This window comes from Cebus imitator, unplaced genomic scaffold (assembly GCF_001604975.1).
Source record: "Cebus imitator isolate Cc_AM_T3 unplaced genomic scaffold, Cebus_imitator-1.0 Scaffold98, whole genome shotgun sequence".
NCBI classification, from domain to species: Eukaryota; Metazoa; Chordata; class Mammalia; order Primates; family Cebidae; genus Cebus; species Cebus imitator.
The window spans coordinates 734,788-758,489 of NW_016107413.1; the positions used below are offsets into that span (position 1 = coordinate 734,788).

At 37.7% G+C, this 23,702-nt stretch overlaps 1 protein-coding gene across 2 annotated transcripts in view; it reads left to right on the forward strand.

The window, feature by feature from the left end:
• SH3BGRL2 (SH3 domain binding glutamate rich protein like 2) overlaps positions 1-23,702 on the forward strand; it is a 61,128-nt gene that overhangs the window by 27,091 nt on the left and 10,335 nt on the right. For both annotated transcript variants that reach the window (XM_017536412.2, XM_017536411.2), the window contains exon 2: positions 8,508-8,693. In XM_017536412.2, the coding sequence (XP_017391901.1) occupies positions 8,508-8,693 (186 nt within the window). The remainder of the gene's footprint in view (positions 1-8,507; positions 8,694-23,702) is intronic.

Sequence of the window (23,702 nt, forward strand, 5' to 3'; positions counted from 1 at the left end):
TAACCCCTCTTTGATCTGTTCAAAAATATTCCTTTAAACTCAAGAACAGTAGACTGTAAATTCTGACACCTGCCCAAGTTTCAGTTAAGGAACTAAATGAAGTGATTGGATTTAATGTTGAGCTCTTAATTTAGCATGCCAGACACAGCTCTTAGAACTTTATGAACATTAATGACATTTAAATTTCATTGCAGTTCTCTATGCTGAATTATTATCTGTGTTTTACAGATGAGGAAACGAAGGCTTTGGTAGAATAAGTAAGTTGGTCGAGGTGACACAGACCCACCCCTTTTTGACTGTTCGGGACTAGAACACAAATCAAAGCCAACTGACCCAACTGAGGATCAGGCTGCTGCCTTTGGTGCCACTGTCACCATGTTCAGTCCAGCAGAGCCACATGTTCACAGACCAACCAATATTGACTGATTAAAAAGAAAAACAAAGTTAAAAGTATTAATTCAAGCTTAATAATGTTTATTTGTTTAATACAAATATATGCCTATGTAGTAAGTGCCAGGGACTGTGCTAGTGATACATAGACGGAAAACCACAGCCTTTTCTATTGTTAAAATTATATTGTTTTAATTTATAATATGTACTAACAGTTTTTCAAAAATTGCCTTTTATTTTATAATCTTTTTGACACTGATTCTCTAAAACTCAAGCTTCAATCTTTTGTAAGTCAGCTTCTTTATCCTTGGCTTGGTAACGTGGTAGTTGCTTTCTAGTAAGATAAACTGAAGTAGAAACTGGAGACGCTGTACTTTATAGTCTCACGTTTAGTTAAACAGCATGGGAACATTGCCAGTTAGCAGATGGCTTCTTGGGGATTACTCTAAACCCCTGCCCTACTCCCCAACAATGAGGCATACTGCTGAGGGTTTTGGTTAGGAATGTGTTTATCTGCCAGTAACAGAGAGCCTGTCTAACTTGAGCTTACACAGAGATGTTTCAGTCTCTCCTGGAAAGTAGGGCCTGCCTTGTTGGGATTCTCTTGGCCTTTTCTGATGCCTGTTACCTCAAGGTGGAAAGGCTGCCCCACACCTTTAGCCCTCACATCTGGGTGTCAAGCTGGAAGAATGAGGATGGGCAGGGACCAGGGACCCTAGCATTGTAATCTGTCGACTTCAGCTGGAAAGCCAAGCTCTATCCAGAAGCTCTACCTAGCACACTTGGGCGCAAACCTCACTGGCCATATCTGTGTCACATGGCTGCTTTAGTTGCAAGGGTGGCTGCGTTGGAGCTTTAGTTTTTTAGTCTTCACCGGGGAGATCATGAATGGCTTTGGCATAACTAGGCTAATGTCTGCCACAGTACTTTCTGCCATTTACATCCTCTTTATGACAGTATATGCCTAGTGAGGCCAAGAATGGGGTTTTATTTAAAGAATTTGCCGTATGTGAGGTACCCTACTCAACTGGAAAGTTCCTGAGGTCTTTGACAAGGGAAAAAGCCTCAGTCCTTTCCTCCCTTTTTAGTTGAAAGGAAGAATTGTCTTAGGGACTTCTACCTTCCCTAATGCAGTCCAGCCCCTCCTCTGTAAATTTTGTCAAGCTATTAAAAAAAAAAACTCATCTTTTCCCTCCTCTTTTCTCTCACTGTCTTTGACTTTTTTCCATTTGAGATACGTAAGAGGTCCTAATCAACCTTAGGTCTACCCCAAGTCAGAATAAAGAAAGCTGTGTGTTTGAATTGTGAAAGCAGGTGAAATAAGGAACCATTGTGTTGAATATCTAAAGCCTTTGAAAGCACTCAGAAGTTGCTATATTTTTGACAGAAGGCCACATCTAGGGCAAAGATAGAAAAGCTAGTATGCCTGAGTGAATGAAACAATTGAGCCAGGTGCTCATTACTGCTTAGGCCTTTTTCTTATTTAATTTTCTGGTGAACCTGTGGAAGAAAGATAATTGGGTTCTGTTAAAAGAAAAGCTTTACACAGATTATATTTAACAGAGTTTCATTGAGCAAAGAACGTTTTGTGAATTGGGCAGCCCCCTGAACCAGCATTGGTTCTGAAGGACTCTGATGCTCCTTCCTAGTCAAAGAGAATTTATGTACAGAAAAAGGAAGTTAGGTACAAAAACAGGAGTAATCTGATGGAAGTTAGATTAGTTACAGCTTGGCACTTGCCTTATTTGGACACAGTTTGAACAGTTGACTGCCTTAATTGGCTGAAACGCTGTGATTGGTCCAAGAGTAGGTTACAGTCTGTTTATGTATATAATTAGGTAACAGTTCTCTATGAATGGAGAAACCTTTAGACTGAACTTAAAATTTGTAAGGTGGTAGCTTTAGGTAAAGTTATTTTTATTTATTTATTTATTTATTTATTTTTATTATTATTTTTTTTTGGAGACGGAGTTTCACTCTTGTTACCCAGGCTGGAGTGCAATGGCGCGATCTTGGCTCACCGCAACCTCCGCCTCCTGGGTTCAGGCAATTCTCCTGCCTCAGCCTCCTGAGTAGCTGGGACTACAGGCACACGCCACCATGCCCAGCTAATTTTTTGTAGTTTTAGTAGAGACGGGGTTTCACCATGTTGACCAGGATGGTCTCGATCTCTTGACCTTGTGATCCACCCGCCTCGGCCTCCCAAAGTGCTGGGATTACAGGCTTGAGCCACCGCGCCCGGCTATTTTTATTTTTTTAATTGAGACAGAATCACTCGGTCACCCAGCTAGAGTGCGATGGCATGATCTTGGCTCACTGCAACCTCCACCTCCTGGGATCAAGAGGTTCTTCTGCCTCAGCCTGCCGAGTAGCTGGAATTACAGTGCATGCCATGACAGCCAGCTAATTTTTGTACTTTTAGTAATGACAACGTTTCGCCATGTTGGCCAGGCCGGACTTGAACTCCTGACCTCAGGTGATCCATCTGCTTTGGCCTCCCAAAGTGCTGGGATTACAGGTGTGAGCCACTGCTCCTGTCCTTAGGCTAAACTTAATTTAGCGGTTTATTTTACACGTTTGGAAACTGAAACTAAGAGAGAAGCCAAGTAATTTCTCCAAGGCTGCCCATCTGTCAGGGTCAAGATTAAAACCAGGACAGTCTGACTCTAAGATATATACTTCCCCCAGTTTTCCTTGTTGTCCTCTGTGCCTCATTTGTCTTCAATTAAACTTGCTTTCCCATTATTGTTCTTATTAAATCTCAATGTTAAAAAAAACTCCTATTCAAATTGATTATGTCTCTTTATTTCCTACTGAGTCCCAAGGTCCCAGGGTGTGGCATCAGCTGTGTATACCCTGGAATTCAAACATGACTAGACGTGTCCGGAAGCCTATGGAAGGAATCTGGCAAGGGCTGCTTAATTATATAAGTTAACTGGCGTCCTCCCAGGAAAGAAGTAATCCTACAAGAAGAGAGTAGAGGTGTGCAAGTTTACTTAGCAGCCAGTGCCACAGAGTAGGGGGTTAAGGCTGAGTCATGTGCAAGGTAATTATTTAGCCTGCCTTCTGATCCAATCCCTAGGGACTCTTGTGGCCAGGAGGTTGCCAGTGAAGGCACCCAGTGTCTTCACTAAGATTTCCACGGGTCACTGAGTGTTCACATGGAGTCAGGAGACTCCGCAGCTTGACTCTGCAGCTGACTGCCCAGCGTCCTGTTGGTGAGGGTCACCAGGTCTTGGGTGCAGGCATTGGGGTCCTCAGCAGATTCACAGATCTGCAGTCAGAAGGGTAAAGGCTTATCCATTCAGTGGCCAAGAAGGCTGCTTCAAAGCACATCTGAGGGAGGAGTTTTCTTCAGAGCTCCTGAAGTTAGTTGGGGGAAGTGGTTGAGGGTAACAGAGTACTATGGTAGTAATGGAAAGCAGATTCAGGGAAATACCAACACATCTATGTAATTCTCAATTGCCATCAATTTGCAAATGTATCAACAATTTAATAAAACCATTTGAGCAAAATAAAACACTTTGTTTTGTTATACACTTGCAACTATTAAAATTAACTGACAATAGAATTTATTTAAACATGCAACCACATACTACTTTCTTTTTCAATCATTGTCAAAGTTAGAAGCAAAGGCTTTTTCACATTAGAGTCTAGAGACTCTTCTGAATTATTTTGGCTATGTACAGTTAGATGTAGCATCCTAAGCACAGTGCTTTTAAAAACTGTGCTGCTTTAGGATTGAGAAATACTGTCATTTGATCCACATTCCTGTTGGGCTAAATGTGAGTTACATTTGTTCATAAATTACTGACTTAGTTTGAATAGCTTCTCTTGAACATCACCTGGAAATCTTTGATATTCAGCACTGGGATAATTCTTGAATCATCCATTCAGTTACTATTTATTGAAGGCCTCCTTCCCACCTGTCCTCTGCTTCCAGAACTGAGGTTGTAGAGAAAGTGAGAACAAAAACAAAGAGACCTATAAATAAATAACATTTTAATAAATTTAGGCAATAAACTTCAACAATGTGGTTAGACAGGGCTTTCTAAAGAGCTAATACTCAAGGTGAGCCCTCAAGGATGAGCAAATCAGCCCTGCTGTTCTTTGGGAGGAAAGCTCCCCATCTCACAGGCCCTTCTACCTGTGAACATCTTACCTAGTCATTGAGAAATGTTTAACAAAACTGATAAATCTCCTAGCCTTGGGGAATTTATATTCTTTTTATTTTTTATTTGAGACAGAGTTTTGTTCTTGTTGCCCAGGCTGGAGTACAATTGTATGATCTCCGCTCACTGCAATCTCCACCTCCTGAGTTCAAGCGATTCTCCTTCCTCAGCCTCCCAAGTAGCTGGGATTACAGGCATGCGCCACCATGCCTGGCTAATTTGTGCATGTTTAATAGAGATAGGGTTTCACTGTGTTGGTCAGGCTGGTCTCGAACTTCTGACCTCAGGGTGATCCACCCACCTCACCCTCCCAATGTGCTGGGGTTTTAGGATTGAGCCACCATGCCCAGCTGGGGGATTTATATCCTAATAGCAGAGATGGACAAACAAATACATAAGTTATACAGTCTGTCAGATGCCAAGTGTTGTGGTGAAAAATACAGCAGTGAATGGGGAGTAGAGAGTTCTTGGGTAGCTGGTAAAAGTATAAAATCAGGTGTTCAAAGGAGGGCTCACTGAGAAAGGGAACTTTTACCCAGAAATGAATATCTGTGATCTAGCCCAAAGGTTGGCAAGCTTTTCCTATACAGGGCAGCTAGTCAATATTTTAAGCATTGGGGGACCACACAGTCATTGTTGCAACTTCTCAACTCTAACATTGTAGGGAGAAAGCGGCCATAGACAATATGTGAGTGGATGGGTGTTGCTGTGTTCCCATACAGCTTTGTTTATGGACACTAGTGTTTATAGTTCATATAACTTTTACATGTCATGGAATACTATTATTATTTTTATTTTTTTCTCCCAACTATTTAAAAATATAAAGACCATTTTTGGCTGCAGGCCATATAAAATGGTCAGTGGGTTGGTTGGATTTGGGCCTTGTACATATTTTGTCTACCCACAATCTAATGCAAGAGATTCTGTGTTCCCTTTTAATTGCTTTGTATGGTGTGTAGTAGTGTTTGAATGTTAAGGTGAAATGCACCCTTCATCCCTTTAGATCACCGGCCTGTTTTAGTTCCAACATGTTGGTTGTTGCTCTGTGGAGTAGATTAAGAAAATTCCCCTGTTTATCCAGTAACGAGTATTCACTCACATATATTAAGTTTATGTCTTAACAGCCTTTATTGCCAGCCTGTACTGTGCAGTAATAGCTTTTATTTTCAGTGCTTTATCATAATACAATATTTCTGAAGTCATTTTAAGTATCAATTAAGAATTGCATTTGGGTGCAAGCTATAGAAAACTAGATGAAGAGTGGCTTAATTTATTAAGGGTTTATTTGTCTAATACAGAAAGGCATAGAATAGGCTATGCATGAAGAGACAGGGGTGGCAGCTACAAAATGTCATTAAGGACCCAGGCTACTGTCTTTCTGCTTGACCATCCTTAGCATTTGGTATTTTCACATATTTATGGTATTTGTTTTCAAATTTGTGAAGTGGTTTCTGCACCTCCAGGCACAATATCTGCATTTCTGCCAGGATGGAGACTAAAGGGCAAAAGCCTGCTTTGGGTTTTCATTCATTTAAGCGAAGCTTTCCCAAGGACTGTCTGACTCACATCACATTGGTCAGAACTGTGTCATGTGATTACTTCTAACAATAGAGGTCTTTGGGTAAACATGATTTTGTAGCTGAGCCCATTGCTTTTCTAAGTAAAACCAGGCTTCTGTATTTAGAAAGAAAGGGAGATTGGTTATTGGGTAAATAACTAGCATTGTTTTGCTTCCAAGGGTGTTTAAATAAAAATGAACAAGAGAGGTGCAGGTACCTTCCACCCATGGATAAAGTGACATAGATGAAAGCAGTGTCTGTGGGCCCAAAATTTACTTCTCTTCCATTTGCTTAGCAAATTCCTTTTGGTATTGATTATAAGATGCATTTCATTTTAGAAGAGTTGAAACGTGGGGAGAATAAGAAACTCATTGTGTGAAAGAAATGATTGTGTATGTTATGGTTATTTGGACTCTGGAATTAAGCCCAGCCCATGAAGTGCCCTTAATGGCTTCCTGTTGCCTGTTGCCACATGGGAAGCCTCTTACCTGGGCCCCAACCAGTAGGTCAATGTGTTCCTCTAAGTTCCTGCTTCCTGAACTGCCTGCCCCCGCCACACTAGTGTGGGTGCTTCCAGTTCCAGGCCGTGTTCACCTCTGCAGACCTTACAAACAGCTGGTGGTAGTGTGACACATCTTCCTTCCTGATGCTAATGTCACAAACATCCACTTGAAAACTTCCTTTTCTGGGTTAAGTTTCTCCTACCTTGTTATTTGGGTGATTTGCTGTAGTACTAGCTAATTTTCTAAGATTTTAGCTGTTTTTTCATTTCTTCTTTTTAATCATCTGCCCTTTCTTATAAGTGAATCATGGAGGCCAGTGACTCAACAAAATGCTTTGAGTTCTGCTTCATGTCACAGTGGGAAAATGTGATTTGTATTAAACAGGGCATGTCTGTGGTGTGTACAGCCATCCTCCAAGCTGCTCTGTGGAAGCTAGGGTGCCACCTCTCTCTCTCATTAAAATACGTTTCTTCTGTTTACGTTTTTGAATATTAACACATTTCTTATAATGTTCAAAACATTTTAAAGTAAAACTCTTGCTCCCACTTTGTTTCCGTACCGAATTCCTTCTTCCCCAGCCCTTGGATAACAACTTTCGTTAGTTTCTTACATGACCTTCAACAATTTTTTTTAAAACAATATAAATACAAGCAAATATAAATGTGTTCTTATTTTTCTCCATTTGTTTTTACGTGAGCTTAGTCTACATAGAGTTCTGCTCCTTGTTTTTTTTTTTTAACTTATATGCCTTGGAGATCTTTTCATAACAATGTTAACAGTATACACAAATCTTCTCTTTTTTTCTTTTTAAGCTGCATAGTATTAAAGTGATCTCTTTAAAACACAAACCTGGATGTGCCTCCCAGGCATCAGATTGAAAAAAACAGCGTATATAGGGGTTTGGCACTATCTACCATTTCAGGTGTCTGCTGGGGGTCTTGGAATGTATCCTCCATGGATAATGGGAGACTACGGTGTTGTCATTCCATCTCAATTAGTTAATATGTACTCTTAAGAAGGTAGGCAACATTTTGAAAACTTTAGAGAGATTTATTTGCAATTTCTCAAGAGCACATCTGACCCCTAGTGACTGAAGAAGGAAAAATGAGAGATCAGAGGAATGAAAAGGGTTAAGAAACACAGTTCAAAGTAAAATGATATTTGTTGTTTATTCTCACCTTAGAAGTGGAGAACATTTTTCTCTTGTGAATTGATGAAAGGATGCTTTCATGATAGTGGCTACAGCTGTGGAATTTCTGAAGAAGCCTGCTGAGGGGAATAAAAATGTTGCTGCTGTCATGAATCAATGAAATGTCGACATCCCAGATAGGCTGTACATGGTTTTCAGATGGTTTTTGGCAAAGGGAGCTTTTATGACTATAAATGTCAACTTCTTGCAAGGGTGAGGGTGGGGTTGGGTGAAATGGGGAGTGGTTATGGCCCACTGAGAACTACATGAATCTCTCATCTCCTATTCTTTGCAAGCCACCTGAATTGTGCTCCAGAGTTGTGGGGAGACTAGGTTGAAGAAACAACTGTGTTAGTGGCCAGGTACAGTGACTCACACCTGTAATCCTAGCACTTTGGGAGGCCAAGGTGGGTAGATCGCTTAACCCCAGGAATTTGAGGTCAGCCTGGGCAACATAGAGAGACCCCATCTCATATCAACAACAGCAACATCAAAGAAACGACTGTGTTGGGACTGGCTTAGTCCTCCACTGGAGATCTAGTGAGCGGGCAGTGCATGACGCTTACATAAATCACCTCTTTTTTTGTATCAATGACTTCTTGAGAATCATAAATCAAATCTAGTTCAGTTTGGAAGTATATACATATTATTTCACATAAGCATATCTACTTGTTTGTTTGTCTTTTCTCTGTAGATAAAGAAGAAGCAGCAGGATGTGGTTAGATTTCTGGAAGCCAACAAGATAGAGTTTGAGGAGGTGGATATCACAATGTCAGAAGAACAGAGGCAATGGATGTACAAAAATGTCCCCCCGGAAAAAAAACCTGCTCAAGGCAACCCCCTGCCACCTCAGATATTTAATGGCGACCGATACTGTGGAGTAAGTGGCTAGATTGTTATCATGCTATATCTTTTTATTGCTCAAAACACACGTCACCTAGAGTGCAGGTGGGTTTTTCCATTGAAGACTGTGACTTCTTCACCCATTGCTCATTCAGGTCCCAACTCTAACAGAGGGTGAAGTTGAGAAGGGATATGAGTCCAAGGTCATGGACTGTGTATGTATGTGCAAGTGGCTGGTGGTATGTGACTGTGAGTGTATGTGTGTCTGTCAATCTTATCTCTGTCTTTGCTTTGGAAACAGGAGGGGAAAGGGGAGTTGTGTGTATGTGTGTATGTGTGTGTATTAGGTTCTAAATTTTGAAGCATTACAAATTATTTAAATTTATTATAATAATTATTTAATTTTTACATTACAAATTATTTAATTTATTATAATAATTATTTTAATTATTATTAAATTGCTAATCAAATTATTTTTTTGATTAATACATTTTAGGGGCAAGAGTAGAAAAGGGGATAATTATCTTTGAATATCCCTTTATGGTGTAAATAACTGCTAATAGCTGATTGTAAACCGGAGTTCCATTTCTTATGATAATGAGCCAGAGGGATCATTAAGAACATCAGTGCACATCACATATGAACATATATCAGGTGCTTTCCTGCTGCATGTAGCATACGAGAAGATGAAGAAGTCACTTTTGTTTATTTACCTACTTTCTTACTCCTTAGGTTGAGAAAAATAATTGAGAAACTTCTAGTGAGTAAGTTAGGATTTGCCTTTTGCCATTTCTCTAAGTGCCTAAGTCAGTGTTTATTTTTGGACCTGTACTATAGTTATTTAAGGACCGACTAAAGAAGAAGGAGCTACAGTGCTGAGGTGCTTATGATGAAATAAATAGCTAGGTTGTAGTTAGCATGAAGGAAAGGAATAATAGAGAGCTTTTGGTGGCTTCAGAGAAAACAATTCCCTTCCCCCACATGCATAATGGAGATGAGAAGTTGCAACATAAAGCTATGTGTAGATTATACAGAGGATTCTTACCTGTAGCATCCTGAGAAGAATCCTGAACATGTCATTAGACTTAACTTTGAGTTCTGGTACTGCCTTATGTCAGCTGGGATACCTTTGGAAAGTTACTTATCTCTTTAAGCCCCAGTTTTCTTATCTTTAAGAAAGGGATAATATCTGTCTTATTTTGTGATTGTTTCAAAAGCATTTCTTAAGCATATTGTTATATAAAAATAAAGATTATTATTTTATGGGGTTGTTAATACCATTATTTTATATTTTATTTAAAGGAGTGTGTGGTAACCAAGGGTGTATCCTATTCATAATTACCAAGGATATAAAATGTACTCTTGTGCCTGCAGACCTAAATGAAGTAATAGTTGAAAATATTTCCAAAGTATATAGTTCAAAATAAAATAAAGTAATAAGGCAAATAGTGCTACATTCAGAAGGCTTAAAATATAAATCTCGTAGTTTTCTGTCCCTCAGACTTTGAGGCTATAAAAATGCTTTTATTCTTGTCTTATAGTTCAGTGGTGGTTTCTGGGTATAGAATTCTAGTTTGCAAAGGATTTTGATGATATTTCTTCATTGTCCTCTGGTTTTCACTGCTACATTTGAGATGTCTAACGCCATTTTTCTTGATTGTTTATATGTTTTGGTCAGTTTTCTCTATGAAAAATTTTTATCTCTTATTCATATATGTATTCACCACATCTTTTGCTGAATTACTGTGGTATGAGCTGTTTTTCATTCATTGTGATGAGTGTATGCCTTTTAAGAAATTCTATGATTGAGTGATTACATGTTTTCTTATATTATTTTTCTTAAAGATTTTCTCCCTACTTTTTTCCTTTTTCTCTTTCTCTTGAGTGCCTATTAATTTGGATATTGGATTTCTTACATTGATTTTTCTAATTACTTTAGTCTTTTTTATCTAATGTCTACCTATTTGATTTTTGTTCTTTCTGGGAAAGAACAAAATCCTTTCATTGAATTTTTGTCCTTGTTTCCCCATTTCTTGCTTCCTGATTGTTTTTAATATTATTGTGTTTTTATTAAATGAATACAAGATCTTAATAAAGATATTAAATACGATTTATTTGAAGTTTTCTTCTGTTACCTGTGTTGTTCCTGTTTTCACTGATTTTTTTTTTACTTTGTTTTTAATCATTTTTCTTGGGTGGGGTGGGCTTTCTTTAGATGTATGTTGATCCTTGGCTTTTGTTCATTTAAGAGGTGAGACACTAGGAAGCTCACTAGAAGCTGTGTGTGTGTCTTATGTGAATGCAGGCTTGCTTCCCTGTGGGATACTTGGTAGCCTGTTAGCATTCTCATTGCAGATATTGATAGTAGTATCTGTAGGTCTTTTCTCAGATGATGGTTTAATTTTTCTAGAGAATGGCCTTTTAGTCTTCTGCTTTGGGAATCTCGGCTTGGCTATTGGAGTTCTGGACCTGTAGGGTGAGGGAAGTGGAAGGTCTCACTCTCTAGCATGCAGATTTTTACTTCCTATCCCTGTTTTCACTCTTTCTTCAGTGCCCTTGTGTATAAGTTTTTTGCTTCCTTGACACCATGTTTATTAATAATGTATTAATATCTTCTAGCTCCTCCAAGGAGAGTGAGGCACCCTGGGATCTGACTGCTGCTTATACAGACTTTCAATTTTTCTGTTTTCTGTTTTGCGAAGTCACCCTACCTGCACAATAGATGATGCCTCCAGTTCCTGACTTTTTCTGGAGCCCTGTAGCTTGCCTCTTGTTGATAGTGCCTCTGTAGACATTGAGTTTTGACCATTCTCATTTTTCTAACATCTTTCACCATTTCTTTTCCCATTTACTGCTTGTGTTGTAGGTTAGGCCTTTAGATCAAATCTTATATATATATATGTGTGTGTGTGTGTGTGTGTGTGTGTGTGTGTGTGTATGGTATATCTATTTTGAAACTCTTTGTTGTTTTGTTGACTTATTGAAAGAAAGTAGAGACATCTTTGTCCTATCATCATAAAAGCAAAAGTCTTCAGGGCCGTTTGAATAGAAGCATATATTGAATGAATAAAAGACTATAATGTAAAATACAGTTAATTTTATTCTCCTTATTTTTACCTCTTTATGAATTCTAGTTCTCTATGTATCTTTGCCCTTTGGAGTCTGTGGAAATTTTTTCAAGTAGACTACCTGGGAGCTGGCAAGAGGCTTATATTACATATTGATTAAACTGTGTCAGGTAAATGGCATCTTCTCTGCTTGAACAGTGTTAGTCCTGTCGTCATGGTGACAGCTGTTGGTGTATGCACTGTCATCATAGTCTGTTCTGGCAGGAGTTTTGAGACATGTCGGCTCCTATCAAGGTTGGGCAAATTTGACTTTGACACAAGCATTGGAGGGCAACTAACCACAGGCTTTGTTCATCTCACCTGCTTCTGTGCACCTTGCTTTACCTAGTGGTAATTTCTGAGTGGTCTCATCTGGTTGGTTAACCTGTGGAAACCTACCACATTGTGAGTGACATGATCCAGAAAGCTTATACATTCTTATTCCGTTTACTGGAATTAATTAGAAATTTATTACTTTACTTTAAACTGGATGAGCTAGGCACATGAGACATACCAAGTAGCTGCTAAGCTACTTGGTAACCAATGTTAACAATTGCCTCCTCTCTCATTTAGCAGTTGAATATCTTGCCCTTTGGAAGGAGTTCCCCACTGAATGGAATCTCCCTGGCATGACCAATCAGTTTTTTTCTACTCCAGAATTTGAACATTAAGGAGATGATGTAGAAATACAGGGTCAGTTGGAGATTGTTTGTGGCAGTGAATGTTGGAGGTTGTTTGTGGCAGTGAATGTCCAGGGGTGCTGGGGCCAACCATAGCTGTGGCTGGTGTCCTTATGCAGTTGATCTGCGATGTGTCATGAGTGTATTCTTGGCTACCCAGACAGGAAAATTCCTTCTGTTTTCTAAACTGGTCCTCTAGTTTTATCGTGGAGTCTTGTCAGCTCCCTATGATAGCTCCATAATTCCTTTCCCCCGAAATTGCTGGTATCTGTTTCAGTTATTTGCAACAAGAACCCGAACTGCCACAACCTAGATATTCTTGTTGATTCCCTGGAGTGGAATCAGTCCTTACTGTGGGCAGGATTCTTCCTTTTTCTGAGAATGTGGGTGATGAGATTCTGAAGGTAGAGGATCCAACACTTTGGCTTTTATGATGAATTTTAGTGTCTAATTTGGATTTTAGAAAGCTCTGGGCCTCATGTACAAGGTTTTAACCCTTTGTTCTCTCTCTATGGAACCGGCATTTGTACACTACACCAGAAATGAAAACATACCCACTTACACTAAAGGAAAATACCTACTCCCCATTCATTTCTTTTCTCTTTCTCTATTTAGCAAACAGATGATTTAGACTTCTTTATATATTTTTCTTATTTTTATTTAAGATTTTCTTTAGTGTGATTAAAAAAAACATACAACATTTACTATCTTAAGCACTTTTAAGTGTACAGGTTAGTAGTATTAAATATATTTACATTGTTGTGAGACAGATCCCTAGAACTTTTCCATCTTGCAGATCTGAAACTAATTAAGCAACTCCCCTTTGCCCCTTTCCTCAGCTCCTGGTAACCACTATTCTACTTTCTATATATAAAGTATCAACTTTGGATACTTCAGCTAAGTGGAATCACACACTACTTGTCTTTTTGTAACTGGCTTCTTTCACTTAGCATAATATCTTCAAGGTTCATCCATGTTCTAGCATGTGACAAGATTTCCTTCCTTATTATAATTGCATAGTATTCCATTGTATATATATGCCACATTGTATTTATTTATCCATTGATGGACATTTGGATTACATTCACCTCTTGGCTATTGTGAATAGTGCTGCTATGAACATGCATGTGCAAATAGCTCTTTGAAACCCTGTTTTCAGTTCTTTTAATTTTTAAAGTTATTTTATATTTCCTTTATTTTAGATATAGGGGGTACATGTGCAGGTTTGTTACATGGATATATTGCCCTGGGATAGTGAGCATAGTACCCAATAGGTGGTTTTTTGACCCTTATCCCCTTCCCTCCCCACTCTAGTAGTTTGCAGTATCAGATATTCCCATTTTATGTCCATGGGTCCTAAATGTTCGGTTCCCATTTATACTTGAGAACATGCAGTATTTGGTTTTCTGTTCCTGTGTTAATTTGCTTAGGATTATGGCCTCCAGTTCCATCTGTGTTGCTGCAGAGAACATGAGTTTATTCTTTTTTAAGGCCGCATAGTATTCCATGGTTTATATGTATCACATTCTCTTTATCCACGCCACCATTGATGTGTACCTAGGTTGATTCCATGCCTTTGCTGTTGTGAACAGTGCAGTAATGAACATACAAGTGGATATATCTCTTTGGTATAATGATTCATTTTTGGAGGGGTATATACGCAGTAATGGGATTGCTGGGTTGAAAGATACCTCTGTTTTAAGTTCTTTGAGAAGTCTCTAAACTGCTTTCCACAGTGGCTGAACTAATTTACTAATAGTGTATAAGCCTTTTCTTTTCTCTGTGGCCTTGCTAGCATCTTTTGTTTTTTGACCTTTTAATAATGACCATTCTGACTGATGTGAGATGGTATCTCATGGTGGTTTGGGTTTGCATTTCTCTGATGATTAGTGATGAGAGCATTTTTTCATGTTTTTTTTTTTTTTNTTTTTTTTTTTTTGGGCTGCTTTTATGTCTTCTTTTGAGAAATGTCTATTTATGTCATTTTAATGGATTATTTGTTTGTTGATTTAAGTTCTTTTTCTGGATATTAGACCTTTGTCAGATGCATAGTTTGTGAATATTTTCTCCCATTTGTAAGTTGTTTGTTTACTGTATTGATAGTTTCTTTTAAACATATACCTAGCAGTGGGATTGCTAGATTGTATGGTAGTTCTGTTTTTAATTTTTTGGGGAACAGTCAAACCATTTTCCGTAGCAATTGTACTGCTTTACCTACCAACATTACCTACCAACATTGCAGAGAAGTTCTAACTTCTATACATCTTCACCAACACTTGCTATTTTTTGTTATTTTTTAAATAATACCTACTCTAATAAGTATGAGATGATAACTCATTGTGGGTTTGATTTGCATATCTCTGATGATTAGTGATGTTGAGCATCTTTTGAATATGTTTGTTAGCCGTTTGTATATTATCTTTGAAGAAGTATCTATTCAGGTTCTTCGCCCATTTTAAAATTAGGTTATTTTATTTTTTGTTTTTGAGCTATAGGTGTTCTTTATATATTTGGATATTAATCCCTTATCAGTTATCTGCTTGACAAATATCTCCCCCCACTCCATAGGTTGCCTATCTATACTGTTGATTGTATCCTTTGATGAACAAAAGATTTTCAGCTTAATGTAGTGTATTTTTGCTTTTGTTACTTGTGCTTTTGGTATCATATCTGGGAAATCATTGTTTGCAAAATCCAATGTCATGGAGCTTTTCCCCTGTGTTTTCTTCTAGGAATTTTAGAGTTTTGGGCCTTCGGTTTATGTCTTTAATCCATTTTGAGTTAGTTTTTGTACCTAATGTAGCATTAGGATCTAACTTCATTCTTTTGCGTGTTGATACCCAGTTTTCCCAATACTATTGAAGAGATCATCTTTTTTCTCATTTAGTGGTCTTAGTATGTGGTCTATTATTTGACCATATACAGAAGGGTTTCTTTTGGACTCTCTGTCCTGTGCTGTTAGTCTGTGTGTCTGTCTCTATGTAGTACCATGCTGTTTGATAACTATAGGTTTGTAATATGTTTTGAAATCAGAAAATGTAAGTCCTTTAACTTTGTTCTTTTTCAAAATTGTTTTGGCTGTTTAGGGTCCCTTGATTTGCCTTATGAATTTTAGGATGATTTTTTTTCTATTTCTGCAAAAACTGCTGTTGGAGTTCTAATAGGGATTATGTTGAGTCTATAGATTGCTTTGGGTATTATTGAAATCTATTATATTATCTTCTAATACATGAACATGGGATATCCATTTATTTGAATCTCCTTTAATTTCTTTCAGCATGTTTTATAGTTTTCAATGTACAGATTTTTTACCACCTTGGTTAGGTTTATTCCTAAATACTTTCTTTTTGATGCTATTGTAAATAAAATTGTTTCTTAATTTTCTTTTTCAGTTATTTATTGTTAGTGTATAAAAACACAACTGATATTTTTGTTTGTTGGTTTTGTATCCTTTAACTTTGTTGAATTTATTAGCTCTCTTTTATTTTTTATTTTTTAAATGATAGTTGGAAATGGAAAATCCATCAAATTTCCTTTGACTAGGGGCACATTAACTAGTTTGTGGATTAACCATCAAGGAGAAAAAACACAGTGGCTATTCAGATAGTCAAGACAGATTGGTGCAGTTTGACTGAGGATGCCATACCTAGAGTCAAGCATTAGGTGAAGCTGGGGAGAAAATCTAAGTGGGGTGGAAAATGTGGTTGGAGTTAGCCATGAAAAATTCTGTCTTATAATGAAGAAAGAACAGGTTAGCTGAGAGACAGATGGCAAACTGTTTTTACCAAAAAATAACCTTTTAATCATTTTTCTTGAGGCAACTTATAAGATTATTAATGTTTTGAAACTACTGATTTTTTTTTTTTTTAACACTTTTAGATGCTGTTTCTGGAATGTTAGATTTGTTCTTTAGCATTGGATGAGTAGCTAACCAAATAAGGTTATGTTAAAGGTTTTTACTAGTTTTGTTTAAGTAATGATTTGGGGCTAACTACCTGCTTTCCATATTGCCTTGGTTAATTGAGGCCTGAAAGTAGGCTAGAGAATAGTTAGACTAATTTTCAGGGGGAGCATGAAGGGTAAATTACCAGCAGTTGGTATTTGTGGTGTCTCGCCTCCTCTTCATTCTTTGTCATGAAAGGAGGCAAGGAGATGTGTTAGCGTTTTCTCACCATTTGTGGAGCTCAGAAGCAGAGCCCAAGCACAACTAATGTATACAGTTGCAGTTGTTCTCAAGTGCAGTGTTTATGTAAGACTTTTGGGAACATTGTCTTGGGGTCATATATTTTAAGTGTGTTTGGAATCTTTTTTGAAACGTGAAGAACCTAATCCCATTATTACAGTTTTTTACAAATCCCCAATCCATATATAAGATTTCACTTTAAAAAAGATCACTGGCCTGGCTCAGTGGCTCACGCCTGTAATCCCAGCACTTTGGGTGGCCAAGGCGGACAAATCATCAGGTCAGGAGATTAAGACCATCCTGGCCAACATGGTGAAACTTCGTCTCTACTAAAAATACAAAAATTAGCTGGGCATGGTGGCGTGTGCCTGTAGTTTCAGCTACTCAGGAGGCTGAGGCAAGAGAAGCACTTGAACCTAGGAGGCAGAGGCTGCAGTGAGCTGAGACTATGCCACTACACTGCAGCCTGGGTGACAGAGCGAGACTCTGTCTCAAAAAAAAGAAAAAAATCACGATTAATTTATACACACACCTTACACACACACACACATTTTAAGTGCCCACACATAAACATGAAATATGGTCAACTAAAGTCTGATAAAAAGTTACTGGAAAGAGATATTTGAAAGTAATTATGATGATTTAATTGGTTATACAGCATTATTTTTATAAGTGCTCATTTCCCCAGCAGTAAAATCAATAGGCAAGTACAGAAAGTTTGACAGATGAGAATGGGAAAGAAGGGGGAATAGTCAGTTTTACTTTTCAAATAAGACTGCAAACATTTGCTTTATATATTGCCTCCTTTTAAAAAGTAGCTTTAGGCCGGGCATGGTAGCTCACACCTGTAATCCCAGCACTTTGGTAGGCCAAGGTGGGCAGATCATTTGAGGTCAAGAGTTTGAGACCAACCTGGCTAACATGGTGAAATCCTTACAGAATTTAGTACTGAATTCTAAAGTACAAAAATTAGCCGGGCATGGTGACATGTATCTGTAATCCCAGCTACTTGAGAGGCTGAGGCAGGAGAATTGCTTGAACCTGAGAGGAAGAGGTTGCAGTGAGCCAAGATTGCACCACTGCATTCCAGGCTGGGTGGCAGAGCAAGACTCTGTTTAAAAAANAAAAAAAAAAAAAAAAAAAAAAAAAAGTAGCTTTAAATTTTAAAAATTAGATTATTAATCATACTATGTATACTATTTTGTGCCCTGTTTTATTCTCTTAACAAAAATAGTTTTTAGGTCATTGTAATCCTAGTTTTTAGAGGTTGCATACTATTCCCTTGGCGGATTATCATAATTCACTTAATCATTTCCCTACTGTGGGCTGTTTAGTTTGTTTCTAGCCACTTGAAATAACAGTTCATTACTGGCAAGCTGTTCTGAAGAGTGCATTAAACTGAATGCTATTTTAGGACATGCATTCTCATTTTAGGCTCTTCCACTCTTCTTCTTGTCTTTAGAGTCCTCTATCAAACAACAAAAATATTTTAGGGTATAGAGGCTATTGTTTGTGGTCCCAGAATCTGGGTTCAAGGTCAAGAAAAACTCACTTGATGAAATGAAAACTAGTAAAAGTTAAAAACAAGATGATTATTATACTTGTTGCTGATAAAACCAGATTTGAGTTTCTCAGTGCCTGGGGGTGCCCAAAGTCAGAGAATAAAGACTGCCCGTCTGCTCAGAACATCCACTTGAAGATTTTCACCACATTACAAAACATAATTTTTTAATAGCAAAACAAACACTGGTATATTATAGGGCAAGATGTTCCATTTCCATTAAGTTTTAAGATGAAACAAAGGTTCAGAAGAATTTCACATTTATGGGGCCTGCTTCAAAATCTGTCCTCCAATCCTATAGATCAGGGATTAGGTTACCTGGTAAATATTTTAGGCTTTGAGGGCCTAGTTCTCTGTTGCATATTCTTTTCTGTTTTGGTTTTTATTTGTTGTTTTTATTTTGTTTTCCAACCTTTACAGATGTAAACATCCTTCTTAGCTCACAGTCCCTTCCACAGTCTGCCCCTGCTCAGGACATTCCATTCACATTTCCTGCTGACTCTCAGAGTTCTTTAGTGGACATATTTGAGAAGCACTGGATTGGCTGTTTCCCAGGTCTCTGTCCTCACAATTAAGTGTGTCCTTTGGTAGAATGGAGTAGAATAAAATGATGGACAGAAATTTTGACCTACGTTGTAGTCTGTCTGCAGTTATTATTTGTTGCTAGAGCTTTGTTTAGAGTCAGTGAGGGGAGAAAAAACCAAAAAACAAAAGTCCAAAATTGTAACTGTTATCCACAGGATATTATGCTCTATTTCGAAGATACGGATGTTATTTATTTAGGGCTAATGGTTACATCTATTATATGATACTTAAGGGAAAGCCCTAAAAATAACCCCCACACTGATCTTCCTTACCTCATACACTCAGCTGATTACCAAATCCTATAATTTTTGCATCCTCCATAATTCCGCCCTGTTTCTCTCTTAAAGCTCAATCCAAAGGTGTGGTGTTATTACACTTTCTTTAATTAACTAGGACTCTGGTTATTACTTCCTCTCCCCCATGCCCAGCAAACTTGTGCCCTATTACTGCTATTATATTTATCTCATAGGTTTTTTTCATGTCTTTGCCTTCAGTTGATTTCCAAGCACCTTGTGCTCACCTTCGTCCTATTTATGTTAGTGTCTGGTACCCATTAGATTGCTAGGAACACAAAACATAAAAAAAAAAAAAAAGAATGGGTAAATACCTACACAAGTATTTTCAGCTCAGGAGGTAGCCCATTATGTTGGGTCATGCCTTGTCAGGGTTCTGAGCATTTGCTATACATGGTTTAAAGTCTGTTAATCCAGACTGTGCTGTATTCCTGTTTTGTTAATAAAGTTCAAAGCCAGATTGTTAAAAGCAATCTTACTGAATCTATATTTAAACTTTTACAATGAAATCCCTTTAGAAAACTAACTCTGTTAGAAGCTCACCTATCCGACAGGTAGCATGTCCTTAGGAAACTTTGTCTGCATTTAAAAATCTGCATTCTGAGGCCTTCTGTCTAAAAGACCAGTTATTTAAGCAAGGAGAATATTCTCTATTAGATGTTTTCCTGTAAATATTCTTATGTGGCATCTTTCTAGATAACAGGAAGGGAATAGTTGAGTAGTAGAGAGAATGTGATACAAATTCCCCTTTATGGTTATTGCTGATCAGTTGCATGCCCAGAAGCACAGCAATGTAATTAGATATTCTCTGCCGTTTTATCTTTTTGGTATAACCCTAGTTTTTATTCTTCTGTCTATAAATGTTTAATCTCCCATTTTCACCTTCCTGAGATGTTTGCCTTAATATTCTACAATGATGAATTCCTGCAATATGACTTTCATAAAAATGATGACTTGTGCTGGGAATACTGAAAGCCTTCATCCAGGCAGTTTGAGGCCACCCCAGTTGCATGGCTAGCAGTGTATCTTAACTAATATCCAAACTGGTGGTTTTATTCCCATTTACAAATTATCTTTCTTTCTGAGCCTTATGCAGTTGGAGTTAATGAAGAGAGAACAAAACTGTTAAGACAATCAGGCCATGTTAATATCAATGTCAAGACAAAGGGTCAAAATGAAAAGTTGGTTTTCCTCTCCTCTTCTTTATGTGACTTCTCTCATTTCCCCAACATGTAGCCTTTTCATGAGGCTCTGCTTTGTCATTTTTCTAAGGTCTTGCCATTCATGTATTAATATCTATATTCCTTGATTTTAAATATTGGACAGTATTTACTTTTTCCTTTGAAAGTTGAAGAGAAATTCACATTTTTATAGCTTCTCTCATTTCTCCCCCATTTTGATATACAATTATACGTACACACATGAATTGCCAAAGTATATGTCACACTCTCTTTTGTAACAATAATAATTATATAAATGTATATTATATGTATAGTATTGTAATTGTATAAATACTGTTCCCTACAGAACTGCTTAGTAGTGTGAGCAGCCATAGAAAGAGGAGGGTATGTAATCCTATTTTACTAAATCCCTGTGGCTTAAGGGAGAATGACACAAATGTCAGTATCCAAGAGAATCTCTTAATACGTTTTAACCTTTTCACTTCCTCTACTTCACACTTGTCTGGCAAACATATGAGAGGCGTAACTTTTCCTTCTTGTTTTTTTTTTAAATTTGCCTGGACTATGTCCTGAAAAAAATTTTGTCAACATAGTGTGCCTACCTAGTAAACCTTCTGACTGCTTTAATTTTTTGTAAGTCTTTCATTCTTAATTTATAATTTTAATATAAAAGGCTAGATTTAAAACCAAGTTCCCTCAGGAAGCATTATTCCATTTTCCATATTATTTGTATTGATTGGAAGACTTCATGTCTGTTAGATTAGATTCTTATACGTAAGCTGTCTTGCTTCTCTTTTTGGAAGATCTTAGAGTTTTCTTGGAGCTGTAGAATTTCATCAGTATGTACCCTTACAGAAAAATTCTGCTCAGCAATTAATAGGACTGCTCAATCTGAAAACTAACATCTTTTTTCACTTGTTATTTAAACAGACTTTAAATAACAGAAATAACAGAGCAAATTCTGTTATTTCTTTGCCCTTTTCTCCCCTCCCTTCCATTATCTTTTTTTTTTCATCTTCAGGATCTTTTTCCAAATTTTGGATGAAGTTTTACCCTATGGTCTAACTTTCAATACTCCCGACTTATCTAATAATTTCCATCTCTTGGGCTTGATATTCTACATTCTGAGAGGCATTCTTAACTTTTATCTTCTAGATCACTAGCCTGGTTTTTAGCCCTATGCTATACTGCTTTTTATTCTTTTTATCAACTTTTTAATTTGGCAGTCAAACTTAATTTTCAGAAGTGCTTTTGTTTCTTATTATTCCTTTAAAAATAGTGGCTTGTTCTTGTTTTGTGAATGCAGTGTTTTCTTTAATCTCTCCAAGGATATTAGTTGAAAGCCTTTTTTCAAGCTTCTTATATTCTATAAGTTATCTCTGTGTTCTCCAGCATTAGTTCTAGGTGTTAGTTTTTGTCTTTCTTTCTTAGGAGCCAGCTTGGCTTTCCCCAGTAACTCACAGGCCTGCTTTCCGTTGAGCAGGAGGGATAAATAAGACTGTATAAGGAAGAGGTTCAGCACAGAAGTCGAATGGAACTCCTCAGGAGCCCACGAAAGAGCCACACCCAGGCAGCAATGGACTTCAGTGTGTGTCCTTCCAGAGTGAACTTTCTTTCCATTTTTCCCTTTCTGTATTTCATGTGGGGTCCAGGGTGACCACAGACTCTACCGGCCTCTCTGAAGCCCCTGTAGCCTCACCAGGAGTTTTTAGCACATAGGCAGCGAGCGTTCTTTGGAGAGCACTTCTCTGGAGCTCTGGACACACTGGGAAGAAAACTGTCTAAGCCATTACAAATGTACTTCTTTTTTACATTGATTGCCCTGCCATAGCCTGCTTCAGATTGTTGTGTGTATTGTCTTAGGCTTGTGACTTCTGTGCAGGTTCCTTGGGAAGGATTGTTATTCTGTTGGTTTGAGCTGTGGTTTTCCCTGCTGTGTTTTCTCTACCTGTTTGGTTGTATTCGTTTTATGTATTCTGGGTATTTATTAAAATTTTATGGCTGGTTCCCATTCCTAAGTTTTTTCCCCTCCAGTTTAAATTGGCTCTTGGGTAAGAGGGGAGATAGATATATTTGCTTGCTTTGCTGTCTTGAACCTGTATGATCAGACATGAATTAGGAATTTGAGATTCTCACCTTTGGGTTTACTCATATTTTGGTATTTGGTATTAAAATTGCCAAATGAAGCTATTTAGATAACTGCATCTTACCTATCCTGCTAGGATTGAAATTGTCTACTATTTTTTTCTTTCTATAGCAAGATATCATAAAATAGACTATAGCATTAACAACTCTTATCCACGAAATCAAGAAATTCTGCTCAGCAGCTACCTCTGGCTTGAAAGAAAATTTGAGAAGCAGCCTCTGTCCATTTTAAAAAGCAGCTGAAGCAACTCCTATAGTCTTAAAAAATTGCTTTTAAAAAAATGTTCTTCTTTTGGGTAAGCCAAATTTACTTTGGCTCATTTAGAATTGATTGCTGCTATGCCATTTCCTTGTTTTTGTTCCCTCCAGCCTCCTGTTTGGTTATGTCCTTGGCATGAAGAAATAATGTGGGCCTGTCACTTAATTGTGATTGACTTAGCTGTGGAAAGCAATACAGCTTATCAGACTGGCTGCTGTGGGCTTTCCTAACTGTTCTCTCCAGAGATACTGAAAGGGCAAAGAACATTAAGGTGTTTGTCTCAGATGCTTGCTTAGTCCATAATGGTCTAATCAGAGTGTACAGATAATGTCCTTAAGTAAGTTTTGTGGAGGAATAAAACTGTTGTTAACTCTACCTGTTGTAGATTTTACTCTGAGCTTAGAAATATCTCTAACATTGGTTTTCACTTGAACATAAACAGAAGTATAGGTGATGGGAGATTGAAAACAAAACTGTTTAGCTTGGTATATTCTTAAAATTACAGCATTTAGATAAATGTTCCCTTAGTGAGTTAGAGTAGCTTGGTTATTCTATTATCTATACAGTTGAGAGATTTTTCTTTTTGTCAGCAGTTGGCATTAGAAACAAAGTGAATTTTTTGACCTTTGTCTTAAATGGAATGAAAATGTACTAGCTTCGGAAATGGGCAATTTTACCTTGAATATGATTTGTGTGGTTACATCTTTCTGCAAAGTAAATGTTTACTAATCATTATATTCTCTAGGTATAGAAGGTTGATTGTCCTGAAATGTGCAATCTACAGATCTGTATTTACAAAACATTTTAGGGAGAAACATTTAACAGTGAGCCTGTTAGGAAACTTTATGTGAGTTTTAAAAATATAATTCTTAGGCCGGGCGCGGTGGCTCAAGCCTGTAATCCCAGCACTTTGGGAGGCCGAGGCGGGTGGATCACGAGGTCAAGAGATCGAGACCATCTTGGTCAACATAGTGAAACCTCGTCTCTACTAAAAATACAGAACATTAGCTGGGCATGGTGGTGCGTGCCTGTAATCCCAGCTACTGAGAAGG